General features: G+C 40.7%; 2 protein-coding genes and 1 long non-coding RNA gene across 13 annotated transcripts in view; 2 read left to right on the top strand and 1 right to left on the bottom strand.

Moving 5' to 3' along the window:
• BDP1 (B double prime 1, subunit of RNA polymerase III transcription initiation factor IIIB) overlaps positions 1 to 4,354 on the top strand; it is a 58,660-nt gene extending 54,306 nt beyond the window's left edge. For 8 of the 9 annotated variants that reach the window (XM_030005028.2, XM_030005031.2, XM_030005029.2 and 5 more), the window contains 2 exons: positions 1,271 to 1,511; positions 1,925 to 4,354. In XM_030005028.2, coding sequence (XP_029860888.1) covers positions 1,271 to 1,511; positions 1,925 to 2,053 — 370 coding nt within the window. In that variant the 3' untranslated portion in view covers positions 2,054 to 4,354. Of the gene's footprint in view, positions 1 to 1,270; positions 1,519 to 1,924 lie in introns of all 9 variants that reach the window. The other variant, XM_030005034.2, reaches the window with a different exon arrangement.
• A 270-nt stretch (positions 4,355 to 4,624) lies between these two features.
• LOC121232662 lies at positions 4,625 to 5,505 on the bottom strand. Its single transcript, XR_005931539.1, has 2 exons — positions 5,375 to 5,505; positions 4,625 to 4,948 (listed from the first exon to the last, which is right to left on the bottom strand). It is a non-coding gene; the product is annotated as an uncharacterized LOC121232662 (long non-coding RNA).
• MCCC2 (methylcrotonyl-CoA carboxylase subunit 2) overlaps positions 5,204 to 17,453 on the top strand; it is a 40,433-nt gene continuing 28,183 nt past the window's right edge. Inside the window, exons 1-6 of one of the 3 annotated variants that reach the window (XM_030005037.2) lie at positions 5,204 to 5,377; positions 9,763 to 9,829; positions 12,856 to 12,940; positions 13,198 to 13,299; positions 13,876 to 14,003; positions 16,555 to 16,667. In XM_030005037.2, the coding sequence (XP_029860897.2) occupies positions 5,237 to 5,377; positions 9,763 to 9,829; positions 12,856 to 12,940; positions 13,198 to 13,299; positions 13,876 to 14,003; positions 16,555 to 16,667 (636 nt within the window). In that variant the 5' untranslated portion in view covers positions 5,204 to 5,236. Of the gene's footprint in view, positions 5,378 to 6,147; positions 6,591 to 7,533; positions 8,404 to 9,762; positions 9,830 to 12,855; positions 12,941 to 13,197; positions 13,300 to 13,875; positions 14,004 to 16,554; positions 16,668 to 17,453 lie in introns of those variants that run through there. The other 2 variants (XM_030005036.2, XM_041120738.1) reach the window with 2 other exon arrangements.

Raw genomic sequence — 17,453 nt, 5'->3', positions numbered from 1 at the left:
TTATTTTCTGCCGCTTCATCCTCCTCAGGGGGAGGACTCATCACACTCTTCCCCTGCTCCAGCGTGGGGTCCCACCCACGGGCTGCAGTCCTCCACGAACTTCTTCAACGTGGGTCCTTCCCACGGGCTGCAGTTCTTCACAAACTGCTCCAGCATGGGTCCTTTCCACGGTGTGCAGTTCTTCAGGAGCACACTGCTCCAGCGTGGGTCCCCCACGGGGTCACAAGTCCTGCCAGAAAACCTGCTCCATGGGCTCCTCTCTCCACAGATCCGCAGGTCCTGCCAGGAGCCTGCTCCAGCGCGGGCTTCCCACGGGGTCACAGCCTCCTTCAGGCACCCACCTGCTCCGGCGTGGGGTCCTCCACGGGCTGCAGGTGGATATCTGCTCCACCGTGGACCTCCATGGACTGCAGGGGCACAGCCTGCCTCACCATGGTCTTCCCCACAGGCTGCAGGGGAATCTCTGCTCCGGCACCTGGAGCACCTCCTCCCCCTCCTTCTTCACTGACCTGGGGGTCTGCAGGGATGTTTCTCTTACATGTTCTCACTCCTCTCTCTGGCTGCCGTTTTACTGCCTGTCCCAACTTTTTCCTTCTTAAAAATGTTATCCCAGAGGCGTTACCACTATCGCTGATTGGCTCGGCCTTGGCCAGCGGCGGGTCCGTCTTAGAGCTGGCTGGTATTGACTCTCTCTCGAACACAAGGGAAGCTTCCAGCAACTTCTTACAGAAGCCACCCCTGTAACACCCCCCCCCCCCCGCCCCCGCTACCAAAACCTTGCCACACAAAGCCAATACAGTATGATGCTGTTAATAGGCTGAAACCCTGCAGCATATAGTCTTCTTTCTGGTGTTTAAGGCAGTCTGCTGTGGCCCCATCCTTGGGAATCAAGTTTCTTTTTCCATTGATTACATGAAGGATGCTTTTTTTAGTTTGGTCCTTTAGGAGTATGTCCCCATTCCTCTTGGAATCTCTTTCTGAAGATCTGGTAGCTTGTTACAGGCTCTGGTTTGGTAGGAAATATTAGCTTTCTGTTCTCAGGGTTGCAGATTGTCAAGTCTCTGTAACTCTTTGAGAAAGTGTTGTACCAGAATATTCAGTAATACAAGAGCCTTTCTCAGAATGACCTTTTGGTTTTTCTTAGCATTTTCATAGATCTCAGAGGTGTGTGTTTGTTTCCTGTGTAATGAATTGGGCTCCTGTAGTATTACTTACATCTTTCTTTTACGGAGCAATCCTATGACATCCTGACTGTATTTTTTTTCAACAGGGGTGGACGAAAACCATTGGGATTTTTATCTTTAATTTGCAAAAAAAGTAGTTCTGAATCTGCAGAAGATGCCAAAGGGAATAGAGGGAAGATCCATAAACCTCGGATTGTGACTCCAAGGCTAAGTCTAAAAAAACCCACTCCATCCTCTAAGGATGACAGGGAATCTTGTTTCCTTCCCTCTACAAGCACATCATCATCTGTGGAGGATAAGAATGTAGCTGCTGATGCTGCAGTTACGGTATGTGGTATGTGTTTGTTGCAGTTACGGTATGTGGTATGTGTTTACTTTTGAATGCCCTTCCATTTTTGGGATGTGAAGAACAGTGAATTAGTTGTTTCAGGAGTGGGTAGGTAGGCATGTAGTGTTCATGTTTTGAGAGAGGTATCTGCTCCAGTGAATAAATCCTGACTTGTGCATGTCTAGGAAACTTAAAAGGGAACTAAGTTGTTTCTTCTCTGCATATACATTTACTTGTTTTGCATTTTCAGTAAACTCTGAATTTTTTGGCTTAACTTCCTATCTAAATTGGAAGCTCAAGTGCATATATATATATATATATATACACACACATACACATACATATACACACACACTCTTACACACACAAACAGATTAAGACTGTTAAGAGCAGCCTTTTCTTTTTCTATTAGGTTCCAAGTAACAAGCCATCTGAGAAGCCACCCCTTTGTGCTAAAGATCAAGAGAAGGAAGAAGAGCCAACCAGAATCTCTGAGTATTTTTTCAGTGACATCTTTATGGAAGTGGATGATTCAGAATAGCAAATTGGCTTTATAAAAACCTGGGATCTGAGAGTATAATGCAACAAGAAAAGAGTATTTTTAAGAAGTTCTGATTTGTTCTGATATTCATTATGCCACACACTGTCAGCCAAGCTGTTGTTAGTAAATTCCATAAAGATGAAACTGATTCCTTCTGAAGTGACCTGGATACTTTTAAAATGTTGACATAATCTAAACCACTACATTGATGTCATTGGACCAGACCCGTGGCTGCTGGCTTACAGTTTCACTTGTTTAGATGCTGATAATGGGTGCATGACTATCTTCCAGAGAAGTGCAATGAAAAAATGCTTAATCTTGTGACAAGTGTCCCTTTGAATTTTAATGCTTGTGGTACTGGCTATACAAGTTCTTTACTTCTTTTTGTGAAGTATGTTATGTTAGTATGTTAGAAGGAAGAATGAACCTTTTATGTATAGTGTAATCTCTGTAGATAAGGATGCAAATACTGGAAGTAGTGTAGTAAATATATAGATATGTTCAGCACTGCAGGTATTTTTATTAGCATCTCCAAATTATGTATTTTTGTAAGAGTTTTTAATTACATAAATTAAAAGATCCTAACCTGAAAAGCCAAATGGGTTTAGTTCCCTAAAAATGTATTGAGAACAACTGGAAAAACACAATTTACTAAAAGATGCTACACAACTACACAATGTTAACCTTTGCGACTGTCCTATTTGAGTGGGAGGAAAAGGCTAATATTTCCTAGTATAAATGCTAATTTCCTTCTAAATTTGAAAGCAAGGGGATAGATATCATTTCTTTTCCTTGGTTTTAAGTGTAGGTGTTTGTAGATCTGCTAACTTCCTTGGTTTCCCTTGTGCAAAGTAGCACAAAGACTGGAGTTAAACCATGACTATACCATGTGGTTGCTTTGAGCCTTTGCTCCTTTGAAGCAGTTGAATTTGAATGGTTTTCCTCATGTTGCATGTCTACTTGTTCTGTAACTTGCTATAAAGTGCTGGTGTAGCTTTAGATTTTATTCTGATTTTTTACTTGCCTCATCAAGAAGATTGTCTTGATGATGTCATTAGGTTCATGCAGTCTCAAAGTCAGGTGGTCACTGGAAGATTCAATATTTATTCTGTAACTCCTTCTTACACAAAAATGAGTGTGTAGATTTAAGTAGTCTAAATTTTTCTCCTGTTACTTAATACCAGCAGGTACTTTTGCAAAACAAAGGATTTATTATGAACGTGAAACTGATGTTTAAATGGTATTGTTATGCTCTCAAGAAACCTATCTTCAGCTTTGGGCTGGATAATCATTTACTGGTAAATATTTTCATATAAGTAGTTAATTTTTAAATACTTGATGAAGTTTGAGAATGTTTGCCTTTTCAGAAGTTATTGGCAAGGCTTCTGAAGGAGCCTTTAACATTCTGTCAATAAGGAAAGATACACAGAAAAGCTACTGTTACTGCAAACCGCTACATTACCAGGCCTCTGTCAATCAAATGTTGCTAGCAGCAGTATCTTCTTGAGGTGATGGAAAAGGGACTTAACAGTCCTAGTGTAAAGTAACTTACTTGAAAGCATACTGTCACCTTCCTGCCCCCCCCACCAAAACCCCAAGGAACACCACCAGCAAGTTTCTGTTCATACAGTATCTTGTGCTTTGCCTAATCCATTTAACTTGAAATGTTTATCTAAATATTGTCTTACTGTAAACATTATGAAATAGATTAATCTATACATGAAATGCTATGTATTATATATCTTGTAGATATTATTTTATGTATGCAAGTGTTTAGATCCTGATACATGTGGCATGTTTAAATCACTTGCACTGACAGAGCCTAAAAATAGATTTGTGGGGAGTGGCTATAAAATAATTGCCCTCAGTACTTTCTGAGCTGATAACCATTCTATGTTTAGTTGTGTACATTTTAGCTTCATTCATATTACATGGAAAAAAAAACCCCAACTATTTCATTACTAAGATTTAAGGTGCCTTATCTACCTTAATTGGGGCTACACATTTTTTTCCCTGCAGTAAATCACATGCACTTTGTTAGAGGATTTTTTTTTTTTTAAAGGACAAATTTAATTTGAATAGAGATAAGACAACTTTGTGGTGTTTTATGAAAGTTTTATAATGGTGAAGGATGTAAGAAAAGATTGGTGAAATCTCAATGCCTATTACTTTACAAAGATGTGGCGTTAAGACTGCTTTGCTTAGAGTTCTTTGACACCCTGTATCATCACATATAAGCTGTTTCAAAGAAAAGTAGTCATATTCTGTATGTAAATTATGTGAATAAATTATTTTATATCACCCATGTTTCCATTTCTTAGAATATCAGTTGCAGTTTTTAAATGCTCATAGGTATAGTAAGTTAACAAAAGCATGGGCTAAATTAATGGCTAAAGTTCTACCTGCAGCCCTGGGATGCATACAGCATACAGGCCTACTTGTATGGTGATAACAGACTGAATACACTTTAACATGAGCGTCGGTGGTGGTGATGTGGTTTTGTTTCTGGTTTAGAGCTTAATTTACCTGGTATCTGACTTCCCAATATTCTCTCTCTGTAAATTCTACAGCCTTGCTTAAGAACAAAATAAAATTGGAATGCTGGGAAACAGCAAAGCTTTCAAAGGTGGAAGCAACTTGAGCAGAGAGGCTAGGATTTTTTAAAAATCTGCCACTATTACTGTAGCATGTCAGCATTTCTGCAGTTAAAGACACCCCCCCCCCACACGCCTGTAAGAAGGGCAAGGGCTTTTCTGGGTTGCACAAGTACGTAATCCTGTCTGAAAAGTGAAGCGTACGATCCAGATTCTTTCAAAGGGCATTCTTCAGCGTGATCTTGCACCTCGGGCCAGGGGGATGGGATGGAGCACGCAGCTGCGGTGTACTGACGCCGACCTGTAAGGGGAAAGGCTTTTGCCGTTTTACGACCTTTAATTCTAAAAGTAACAGCCACCCCTCGGGCGGCGGGACGGAGCGGGCGGGGGCCGGCGCTAGGCCGGGGGCGCCGCACCGACCCCCTCACGGGCGCCGCTGGGCGCGGGCAAGGACGCGGCGGCTCGGCCCGGCTCGGCTCGGCCCGGCCCCGCCGCCCGGGGCCCCGCTCTGCCCATTGGCTACGGCGGGGGGAGTGGCGGCGGCGGCAGGCCTGGGACGACCGGCTCGGCTCGGCTCGGCTCGGTCGCCATGCTGCTGGGCCCGCGGCGACTCCCGGGCCCGCGGCGGGTCCTGCGCTGCGCGGCTGCCGCCCCGCCCGCCCGCGCCTACCGCGGCGAGGCGGTGGCGGCGGTGGGCTCGCGCCCCGACGCGGGCTCCGCGCTTTACCAGGTAGGCCGGCCCGCGCGGGCCCGGCTCCCTCCCCGCGATGGGCCGCGGAGGGCAGGCTCTGGCGGGCGGGGGCCGCCTCCCCCTGCGGCGGCTGCTGCGGGCGGGCAGCGGTGCCGAGCCCCGGCGACCCGTGGGAGTCAGGGGCCCGGCCAGGCCGCGGCGGGGCCTTGCCCACCCCTGCCCGCCGGCGGCCGTGCTGGGAGCGGGCCCGGGCCGCGGGCAGCGCCGAGCCGCCGCTTCCACGCCTGCGTGGTGACAAACGTGCCGGTGGTTGCTGGCAGGCCCCGCCTGTGAGGCCCGGCCCGCTCGCGGTACGCCGGGAGCGTCCGCGGGAGAACAAAACCGGGACGGGGGCGTGGGCCCTGCGTGAAAGTACGGCAGCGGCCATTTAATAGCTGGTGTTGGGGTGGCCATTTAGGAACAGCGGTACGTGTAAACGTGGGCTTCTGTGCGTGGGCCCCGGGTCAGCCTGCACGCGGGCCGAGTTCTACGGCGCTGCTCCACCCTTTCATACTTCTGAAACGCCAAATTCATTTTACTGCATTCAGGCTGTGTGTAAAGGCACCCTATAAAAAGAACGTGGGTTTGTAACGTCGTCTGCCTCGTTAGGCATTTTTTTTCACACTTTCTTTTTTTTAACCAGAATGCCAACTCTTGCTGCATTTTCGGTGTTGAAGAGCTGATTGATACCGTACTAGTGAAGTGGCAACAGGGAGTTTGTAGGCAGTGGCAGGTGGTGTCAGATGATTTGAAAGTCGGAAATTTTCTTGTGTTTGGAAATCAGTTCCTGAGTTGAAGACAGGTGGGCTAGTTTTACAGAGTCATGGGCGTGCCTCCAGAAGATGGGATACCGGCAGAAAGAATCCTCTTTAGAGGAGGAGGGATAGGTGGAATTCTCGTTGTCTTTTTGAACAGAACAGTACTTGCATCTGGTGTAACTTGTTTTATTTTTAATGGGGCATTATTAATGTCATCATATGCAAGATAAAAATCATGTTTACGGTTACGTTGAGAAAAACAGTTTTGGGAGTGGATCCAAACTGGTAGGTGGGCATACATTTGTTTTCAAATTTGTTCCAAGTAGAGTATCAAACAGCAAGTGAAGCAACAGCATGTATTCTTATTGAAATAATTCTTTTGGTGCTGTGTTTGGTTTTGCAGAAACTAAGTGTTGGGACAGAAGTTAGGTGACAGAAAATTCTGTGAAATTCCAGTACGTAGTGTACACAAAGCTTGCGTATATGGAGTGTGTATATATATGTGTGTATATTTATATTTTGCATACCAAAAAACCCCAAAGAGTAATATTTTAATAAATGTGTTTACTCAGCTAAGCTCTTGCTAGATTTGCATTTGTGTATGTCTACCTTTCGATCTCAAAAGAAAAGCAAGGCTTGGTGAATTAGCTAATAGTGTTATTTGGTAGAAATAATTTATAGAGCATTGTAAATGCATGTAGTGCTTTACAGACATGAGGAGCTGAGGTCCCTGCTGTGAGGCACTTAACCATCTGAAATAAAAGTAGTACAGAGAATAACAGTGCAAACACAAGGAGGCATAACAATATGTGATGAAGGTCTCGCCTTCTTTAGCTAATGTTTGCCTTTCTGGCTGTGAATTCAGCTAGACAGGCTGGCCTTCGTAATGTAAACTGTCTTTCAAATCAGACAGGTAAAAATGTAATCCAAAAATGAGTGAGTCTAAATTCTGGAAAATAAAGGAAAATATGTGTAAAGATTCCAAGAATTAGCTCTTACAGCTGCTTTGCTTGTGTAGCAGTAATTCAGTTACTCGTGCAATAACTGTAGGATTAGTCTGTAGGTTTTGCCTCTTGATTTTGCTTTAAAGTTTGTAGAAGCCCTCATATTAACAGCACAATTTTATACAACTTAGTGGTGCAAGGGCCAGTTTCCAGCAAGAACTTGTGTCACTTCACTGGCCTTTTTGTCATTAGTTAATGAAGAGCCCATAAATACATGGTAGAACTAGTACGTTTGGTTCTGAGAGGAGCCTTTTCTGTGTGTATTCAAAACCTACAGTAAGATTTCAAGGCATGTTTACTTTTCCTTTGTAAAGTATAATGATGTGTTCTGCTTAAAGACATGAAAGGTAATGATAGAAACAAAGTGAATTTAAGCAACTCAGATATTTGAGTACAGTATTTTTTATAGATTATCTAAAAAGTCCTGTTACAATTTTTTATGTAGAGTAGCTAAAGTAGCTACAGTGAGTTGTTAATTCAGAATCTAATAAACAAGCCTATGATTGTGATTGCTGTGCCCCTTTTAATTTCCACTGCCATTTTTAGCTGCTTTTTTTTTCCTATGTTAAAGGTGAGTTTTTAAGCTCAGTACTGTGTGCAAAAGATGAGTGTATTTAGAGAAGACAGGCTGAGTGAATGAGGAGAAATGGGGAAAATATTTTATGTGAAATGCTGTGAAATGAGCCAGCTGGACAAGCTAAACACACATACAACAAAACGGGTGTTGTGACAACTGCAGATTTTTAAAAGTATGGCATCACAATGGCTGTTTTATAGATTTTTCACAGGGGAAGAAAGTTAACTTGTAAACAGAGTCTTTTGGAGAGGATTAAAAGCAGGTTTTGTTTTCTTTGGTGCTGCATGCAGGTGTGTGGCTGCAGTGACTGTGTGTGGCTGGAGTTACTGTCCATAGTCTCTCCTAGGAGTATCGGAGTCAAATTAAGACATGGCTTGTTTTGTTCTTGGTTTTGGGGAAGCTGTGATGGTGGTAAAACTGCCAGTAGGTCATTGCAGTGTGATTTCACAGGTTAGGAGGAAGAAAAACCGTTGTAGATGTAGGTGTTGGAGCTGTACTGTGAGTAGGGCAGGGAGAGCGAGGATTGAAGTATGAAAAGAAAGAGACTGGAAGGGCAATAATATGGTGGACATACTGATACAGCTTTACAAGGGAGGGAGGAGATGCAGAAGTCTGGTGACCCCATGTCCTCAGTAGTCTGGAGGCTGCAGACTGGCACCACACATCAGAGAGATTTCATTAACTGAGGTTGGTATCTTGAGATGTGTTAGGTGTTGACTAGCGATTGGGTGGTACAAAATTCATACAAGTGCAGGCTGTGAGCCATATGGCAGATGGCACTTCATTAGAACATGGGGAATCCTGCCCAAGAGCCAATAGAGGCACAAGAGTTGGACTCAGTGTTTCAGTATGCCACCTTGATCTTGCTGGACGACCTCTAAATGCTGACCTTATATATTAACTGTGTGTACAAGCTGATGAAATTGTTAAGACCTGTTTTAACCTGATAGGTTTTTACCTTTCAGTACAGTATTTTTAATCTATTTGTAGCAATTACAAAGGGGGAGAAATACGTTCTTTTGAAAGTCTTACCATGCAGCTAAAACAGTTTGAATGCGAGGTGCCTGTGTACATGTTTTTATTTTCTTTCTCCTTTACATCTTGGTGGCTTTCAGTGATTAAGACAGAGCTGAACAAACTTAACTGCAACACTTGTTGCTTCTAGGGGAAACCTTAATTGTGAGTGTTCAAGTCCAAATATAAAGAGTCACCAGATTGTTTTTTCTGTCAAAGTAGACTCTAACATCTTCTAAATGAGAATTAGACAAGGCAGTATGATTTTTTTTTTATGCAGCAGTTATTATGTTATTTTATTGCAGTTACAGTTTTCAAAGAGGTAACATTGCTCTTAATATGTCTGAAAAATAGATTAAGCTTGACTAAGACCTTTTAATTCTTAAGAAATGATAAAAAACTGCTGTAATGAGCACACAAGAGTTTTGGGGAATTCTGATAGAAATGGTGAGCTCAGTACTGGATCACTCGTATTCAGAACTAAGAGTCTTTGTTTTTCTAAGAGGGATATTGGCAAGAAGACCAGACTTCTTGTTTTTTAAAAGATTTCTTTTACCTGTAGGAGTTACAGGAATGTAAAAAGTGTTTAGCAAATTCTGTTTGGTCTAGGTCATTCATCTTTTGGTACAAGAGACATAGCAGCACTTAATTTGAATCCGCGTGATGTTTTTTACAAAATTAGATTTAAAAAGCAAACAAACCCGTAAAAAAATAAACAAAACCTGAAAAATAGCACTTAACTCTATAATGACTAATTTTATTTTTGTTTATTAAATTTGGAACTAGTCTTTTACAGTCCTAACGCACTCAGAGTTTTTGTGAAGCATGTTTATTAAATGCTTTGGGATGCTTGAGGAAAGCCAATACATAGGTAGAAATGTTATTACTTTAAAAACAATACAGAGCCAGTATTTAATAAGGTAAAATGAAATTTGGAAGAGAAATCAATTTTGTACTTTCTGTGTTTGTTTATTAAAAAATAATACTGTCGGTCTTGGTTAAACTTAAAATGCTGGGTTTTTCTTCACTAAGGAAAACTATGAACGAATGAAAGCGCTGGTAACCAAACTCCAAGAGCAAGCAGAAAAAATCAGATTAGGTAAGTATGATAGTCTAGATTTTAGAACACCTGTTTAATTTGGTACAAAAACCAGTTTTGTTCTTTGGATTTTTTTTCCCCTATAGCTATATGTTCATTAATCAGTTCACTCAGATACAACATATTTGCTGGATTATAGTAGTCATACTGAAATTTTAGCTCATCTGTTTAAATCTACATTTACTGTGTTCTGTCAGCTGAAGATCTTAAAAGGTTTACATCCAAGCTAACTTTGTTCAAAATTTAGGGTTTTTTTTTAAGTAACTCAGGCTAGCTAATAAAAACGTCCATACCGTTACCACTTCTTTGTTTACCACAGTCTCTAGTGTGTTAACATATTTTTTTGTTTGCCAGTTGAATATCAGAGCAATATCCTAATGCAAGCAATTCCCTAAATTACTGGAAGCAGACATAAATGAAAGCAAGGCTGATTTAGTCAAACAAAGGATTAATTTCATTGCCAGAGAGGCAAAAAGTAAGCAAGTAGATAGTGAGAACTGGATATTTAGAGTCAGTTAATTTTTAATCAATTAAGATCTTAGTAATAACGGACTGTATGTTTCTGCTGGCAATATTTTTTAACATAGATAGGATTATTAATAAAAGGCTTTTACTGATACATTTTCCACTTCACCTGCTTCCTTGCTTCATCCACTGCTGCCTGCTTGTATAACAAATTGGTTTGGCAAATGTGCTTCTGTTCAAGTTGCCTGTAAGTCTCTTCATGTGCAAATAGGATTTTTAAAGACTCTAGCTGTAGTTGTGCTGGCAAACAAAAGCAAGTCTGTAATACTATAAAAGATCGAAATCTGTGTTTCATCTTCTTGACTTGTGAGATTACCCGAATTAATTACAGTTGACTGTAATTAATGGGGATGATAAAATGAAAATGGTTTATAAATGCTTAACTGTGCTGCCAGAGGTTGAGCGTGCAGCTTTAATTCTCCCCTTCTTGTATCCATCATGACAGTGTCTCTTCATATGCTGTTTCTTATATAATGCAGTTCCTTTTACAGCTTTGAAATGGAGCACAGTTAAGATTTTGTGCTTAGTGTTTTTTCTTGCTTGCTGTGAAACAAAGCTCCAGGATTTCCTGAGGAGATACTGAAACCCATGGACTACCTCTCTTTTACGCGTGTGGAGACTGTTCAACAATTCCCTACGTGGCTCATGAACTAATGATCATGACTGACTTCACTGCTGCACATTTTCCTGTTCTTGCCCATTACATGCTAACAGGACAAGAACATGGCCCTCATCTTTCCCCCATGTGAGGGAGCTCTACCAGGATGTTAATACACAGAGTGACATTGATTGAGATTGCTTTGCCTATCATTTAAGTAGATGAGAACAATTATGTACTTAGGTTGAATAGTTTGGAAGGAGAAGTACAACATCTTTTTCTTTGTAAGAGCTGTCTTTCAGAGGGTGAGCTCTTGGCTTGAGGTCTTTGTAGTGAATGCTTCATTCTTTATCTGTTACTTCAGTGGGTAGGGCTTTTGTGAACCCATATCCCATTCTGCTGGGTAATCCCCAGTTGTGCAACAGGAAGATGGTCCCTGCCCCAAAGAATTTACAGGCTGTGATAAATTACAACAGATGGATTTCTGATAGCAAGCACAAGAATCAACTGAGATACTTCTAGTCTCCGTGACTGGCAGCAATCATAGCATATCAGCAGTAACAGTGAAGTTTTTATAGACATTACTGTAAAGGAGACATTAAAAAAGGGATTTCAAACAAAATGCTTCCAAGTTTGTTTCATTGTCAGGGACACTGCTTCTCAGTCCACAGAATGGAGGCTAGTATAGGGTAGAGCGAACATCTTGATCTTGGAAAAGAAATGTTCAATAAAATGGCTACAGGGCCTAGAAGGCAAGCATTTATGATTAGTGTATGAAGAGGGGGAGTGCACAGAGATGACAGAAGTCACAGGATGGAAGATTATTTTTGCAGCATCACTCTGGGTGTAAATGAGAAAGGCAAGATGAAGGTCAGAGAAAATGTTATAATTGCCATGATATGGGATGTTGAGAACTTGGATGAGAGTATTAACTCTGTGGGTGGATGTGAGAGGTTGTATCTTAAGAGACTTGTACAGAAAGAATTTACAAGATGTACACTTAGGATGGATATACAGACCTAATGAACAGGCTGAATCAGAAATAAATTGTGGGCTTTCTGGCATGCCTAACAGGTAGGAAATGATGTGCATAGTGATCAAGGAAGGAGGTGAGAGAAAGGGCTTGAAAGGTAGGCTTACAAGGTCTGTCTCAGTGATGCTTAGATGACAAAGAAATCTTGAAGTCTCAGGAGGAATGTTAGCAAAATAGTACCTTCTTTATTTTAGATGGGGGAAACAATTTTAGAGTGATGAGGTGGATCAGTGATCTGTCTACATAGAGAGACAATGATTGTATAAGCTGTTGTTACAAAGAGGCTGAGGTGTATCAACAAATCTTAAGTATTGAATGACACAAAGCTCTAGAGAGCAAAAGATATGATTTAGGATGACCTCAAGTAAACGGTTGAAATGAAGCAAAGATAAACTTGATATTAAATGCTGTGTGTCTGAACTCTGTTTTGGAGTGATCTAAGGAAATGAATCCAGATTGTCTTGGGTCTTCAAGATTGGACTCAGCATAGCTATTTTGAACAAATTTTGGGGTATAGTATTTTTTATAGTTCTTACTGCTGTGCTTTTGTCTGTGTGTTTGTGTTTTCAGCCCTTCTGTTCATTGCCAAGCAGTGGGAGAAAGTTCCAGACAGCTATGTTTATTAAAATCTTTACCTCAAGACTAACTATAAAAAATGAGGGGGGAATGGAATAGATTCTGAAAAGCAAGCATTTTTATCAATACCTTAAATCTGTTTGAAGTGGAAACCATTATTTATTAAATTCATTATTAAGGTACATACTTCAAAAACTGGAAGCTCATCAGTGCTTCCATTCTAAGTTTTAATATAAGTGGTGATTTGTCTATCTGTGTCCATAGTAAATCTAACAATTTACTATTCTATCACAGGAGGTGGAGAAAAAGCTCGTAAGCTTCACACATCAAGAGGAAAGCTGTTACCTAGAGAGAGAATTGACAGGCTTATTGATCCCGGGTAGGTACTTCCTTTTCTAAAAACACTTCAGGTTCTCTTTTGTGGGTAAGTACTGCAACAGGCTTGTTTTCTCTTTAGTTTCCATAAACACTGGCAAATAACACAGTTGGAGTTTTACAGAAGTGTTTGTTGAAATACTTATCTGTTTTTTGAAGCAAAAATCTCTTTGTTAAATATGTAACCTTTTAAGTGAGCTTCAATGGCAAATATGGCCAATTCCTTTTTAAAATTGCGTTATATTAATTGTCATTATTCAGGTCTCCGTTCTTGGAGTTCTCCCAGTTTGCAGGTTACCAGTTGTATGGTAATGAAGAGGTACCGGCAGGAGGCATTATCACAGGCATTGGGCGAGTATCTGGGTGAGAGATACCAGTGATCTACATTATTGATGATATGAAAAGGAAGAAGGTATAATTTTGTTCAGTTTCCAGTATTAAGCTATTAGCATTTTTAGTGTTTTGTTTCTAACACCCAAAAAATCAACAAAGTTGGTATCTTAATTTGTTCAGTCTTAGCTAAAAGGAAGTCATTCTATATATTATTTTTCTTTAGTTAGCATATCCCATATTAAAGCAGAACACACATGGAATTTCTGGTGGCCGATGAAGGAAGGAGATTAGTGTGTCAGTAAGGCAATTTTCCAAAAATAGCGCGGTATTCTAGGCTAAGAATTAGTTTTGCTCACTAACAGTACCTCCAAGACTACTGTTGAAATCAAATACGATGCTATACAGCAATATTTTAGGGAGTTAAGGGACTGTGAAATAGGACATCATAGTGCTGAGACTGCTGTTAAAATGTGCATTTGAGGGAATGCAGATGAGGAGGGCTCTTCTTGAGCATCAGGGCTTCAAGAGTCCTTGGTGTGTTGCAGTTCTTAATAAACATACTCAATAGAAATGTTTTTCTCTCTCATAAACTTGTTTTATTTTTAGGGTGGAATGCTTGATTGTTGCTAATGATGCAACTGTCAAAGGTGGTACCTATTATCCCATCACTGTTAAGAAACATTTACGTGCTCAAGAAATTGCAATGCAAAACCATCTCCCTTGCCTATATTTGGGTAAGTCTCATTACAGAAATAACAAATGTCCTTTGTTAAGGGCAGCTCAGGATCTCTAGGTAAGACACTAAATAAATGTTGTTGAGACTGATGTGTCCTCAGATTTGACTAACCAGGTATGTATTTTAGACATGCATATTCAAATGTATTTTCATCAATACTGTGTTACCTCTACAGATTGGTGGCAAGTCTTAACCGGACGGTACCCATAGCTTTTCAGCACTATCTTCTGCACTGCTGTAGGGCTCGGTTCATAAGATACAGATACGACTGTGCCATTGTATCACTTCTTTCTTACTCCTTTCCCTTCTGCCATGCTTGAGCAGTCCATCCTATAGTCTCATCCAGTCTTGATTCAAATTACAGTTAAAAAAAAAAGTTACTTTGCCTTTTGGTGGAGCATGTAGCTGTATGAAAGAGCATACCAAAAAAGGAGAAAAGTCTCAGTGCCAAAAGTGTCACTAATAGTTTGGATCAACAGATTTTTACAATTTAGGATGAATTTTACTGAAGCAGAAATGTCATTGTATTTTATTTTGCATTTTGAGTTTAGTGTATTAAATTAGTATTTAGCCAAACCTTTACGTAAGTATACTTATGTATACTTTTATTAAAGATTAAGATCAGAGTGCCAAATGTCTTTAGTTTATTACAGGTAGTATTTTCTTAGCCTGGTTTTGTACAAATACAAGAGCTCTTTGCCAATCTCTGTCTTTCAGCCTCAATTCCCAATCTAATAACTTTTAAACCCATTAGCCAATTTCAGCCAAATTTGTCAGATTTAAGGCAGTGTGCATTCCCGTGGATTTTGTGTAAGTCAGTGTCAGAGGAGAAAGACTCTTACACTGTCTCCATTTAAAAGCCAGGGTGGGTTAGTCCTTTTCTGTTTTGCTCAGATTAGCAGCTTACGTAGCAGCTGAGAGGCATTAACTGGTTTGCTAGTCGCGACGCTTGTACTAGTTAAATAGTCAGCATAAATGTAGGTCCTGGCCAGCATAAGCGTTTGTAATTTCTTGCCCTGCTAACAGGCCAAAGATGCAAAGAATACCGAGAGAAGGATTAGGAGAAATGTGAGCTTGAAAGTATTGCTGGGGTGGATAGAGGGACAGCGTGGGTGGGGACTTTGTGGGATTGTCATACTGTAATGGAAAGAGTCTTGGAGACAAAGGGAGGGCCAAATTTTATCTTAGTCTTAGAAAATAGAAGAAACTTAGCTTTTCTGCTTGCGAAACAACTGTATGAATTTTTTAGTCTGAATTATCAGCAAATTTTATCTGTTCAGAAAACTTTTATTTTTTTAGTGAGTTATCAGTGAGCAATTGTGTGTGATTCTACTGTGATAAGATGTTATGGAATGAGGAATGTGGGACGTAGATATGCCTTGAAACAAAAGTTTAATTATTTTGTTCCACCTTTGAGGAGTATAGTCCCTGTATATATACTGCTGATCACTCAAACCTGGTGAGTTAGTTTACCTTTGCAATTTCTGTACCTGGGCTTGTTTCAGTTCATTTCAGTTGTGCAGTCAAGAGGGAGTGCTTTGTAGTCAGTCAGCACTTTGCTGACCATGTACTTTTTATGCCATTTTAACTGCCTTTGCCCTCAGTGGTAGCCGGCTAGGTGTTAATTCTGATGTGGACACCTGGTGCCATTTGTCACCGAGTCAGTAACTGCTGTGGGTGTTTTCTTCTGTGTTTGGGGATGGCCCACTTCACAACACTGGTGTGTTGACCAGGTTGGAGTTTGTCTAGTTACCGGAGTCGGTGCTGGTTTGGGAGAGTGGTTCTGCAAGTGCAGTGGAGGGAATCAAAACCCTGCTTCACTGTAAAGCTGAATGTAGGGCATTACTGCTGCAGTCACATGAGAATGTGCATGTGGACTGTTGCTCATATTAATTACCAGGAGCCAGAGTTCTTGGAGATGCTTGGCCTTCTTGTGCATTTCATTCTAGTCTTCTATTCTTCTTTGGAGTCTTATGACATGATGTATTTTCATTATTTGGGAGTGGAGAGGTAGCTGCAGTTAGAGACCTCTAAGTTGAAGGGCCACATCAAGAGGCAAGGACACATAGTAAATGAAGGTTCCTAAAGATAGTATAAGGTCTTTGGTGTGTCTGTATAATCAAGGTATGAAGGTACACATGCTATACCTCTTGAACTCAGTGGTGGTTAGTCTCGCCCTTTTCTGGAACTTGTGACAGAATTGCAATAGAATAATGGAGTTAAAATTGTACATTGAAAGTGTTCTTAGTTTAAATGTTTTGCTGTAAGATGAGTTTATAGGGAGGTACGATTGCATCTCTAAGCACGTCTGAATTTATTTTCCATTACAATGATTGGGACAGATGTTATTGCGGGGGGTTGTTAACTATTTGTCTTTTTTTTTTTTTTTCCAGGAAGGATGTCCTAAGATACCTAGAGTCATAGAAATACATATAGTGTTAGTGATTGTAATTGCTGTATATTTTAAGTAATGTGCAGATACTTTGCCAACAACTTAAGTATGTAACACTGTTCAAAGACATGTTAATATATTTTCATTCACTCTGTAGTTGATTCAGGAGGAGCAAATTTACCTCGGCAAGCAGAAGTATTTCCAGATCGAGATCATTTTGGCCGTATTTTCTATAATCAAGCAGTCATGTCCTCACAAGGAATTCCACAGGTAATTTGCTTTTACTTAAGAATGAAATGTACTAATTAGTTTTTATGCTTGCTGCCTTTTTCTGGTTTCAAGGCTTATACCCATGCTTTGTTTTTGACAGCGCTGTGTTGTGCTGACCTGGTGGCCCAGTCTGGGGATTGGAGGCACTGTAAACACAGTAACTGTCCACATAAAGTCATTATAGTTTTGAAGAAGCTGTCTTCTTTCTTGACCTTAGTGTTAATGATATGACCTATCTGCTCCTGTCTTGGAGTAGGAGAAAAAGGGACTTGACAACATGGTACGTAGGGCCACGTGAGGAAGCACTAGGAAATCTTTTGGAACAGTTGATTATTCTGCATCAACGCTGTAAAGGTGAGGACAGTTTTCATGATGGCTAGTAAATGAGACATACTTTCTACTAACAGGGGTATGCGTATATTTTTATATCCATTTTATAGACTGAGGTGCTGTATGATAAAACTGCCCTAACAATGAGATTATTTTCTAATGTATTAATGACGCATAGAATTACCATTAGTCACAGTTCCTGGATTTAGAAGTGGTTTTGTGTCATGTGTGTTGCAGGAGTGCATTGCAGTCAGTTTTTTGATGCACGTGGCGTGTTAGGGGGAGGTGCACTTCTGGATCTATTACTCACGGAGAATGTAGAACTGCTTGAGGATGTGATTGCTGATGGCAGCCTTGGCTGCAGTGAAAGTGGAGGGCAGAGTATAAGGTCGCAATGGAGGTGAGGGGGGCAGGTAGCAGGATAAAGACCCTGCACTTCAGGAGAGCAGTCTTGGG

The sequence above is a fragment of the Aquila chrysaetos genome, chromosome Z (assembly GCF_900496995.4).
Source record: "Aquila chrysaetos chrysaetos chromosome Z, bAquChr1.4, whole genome shotgun sequence".
Classification (NCBI taxonomy): Eukaryota; Metazoa; Chordata; class Aves; order Accipitriformes; family Accipitridae; genus Aquila; species Aquila chrysaetos.
This window is presented reverse-complemented; position numbering and strand designations above follow the sequence as displayed.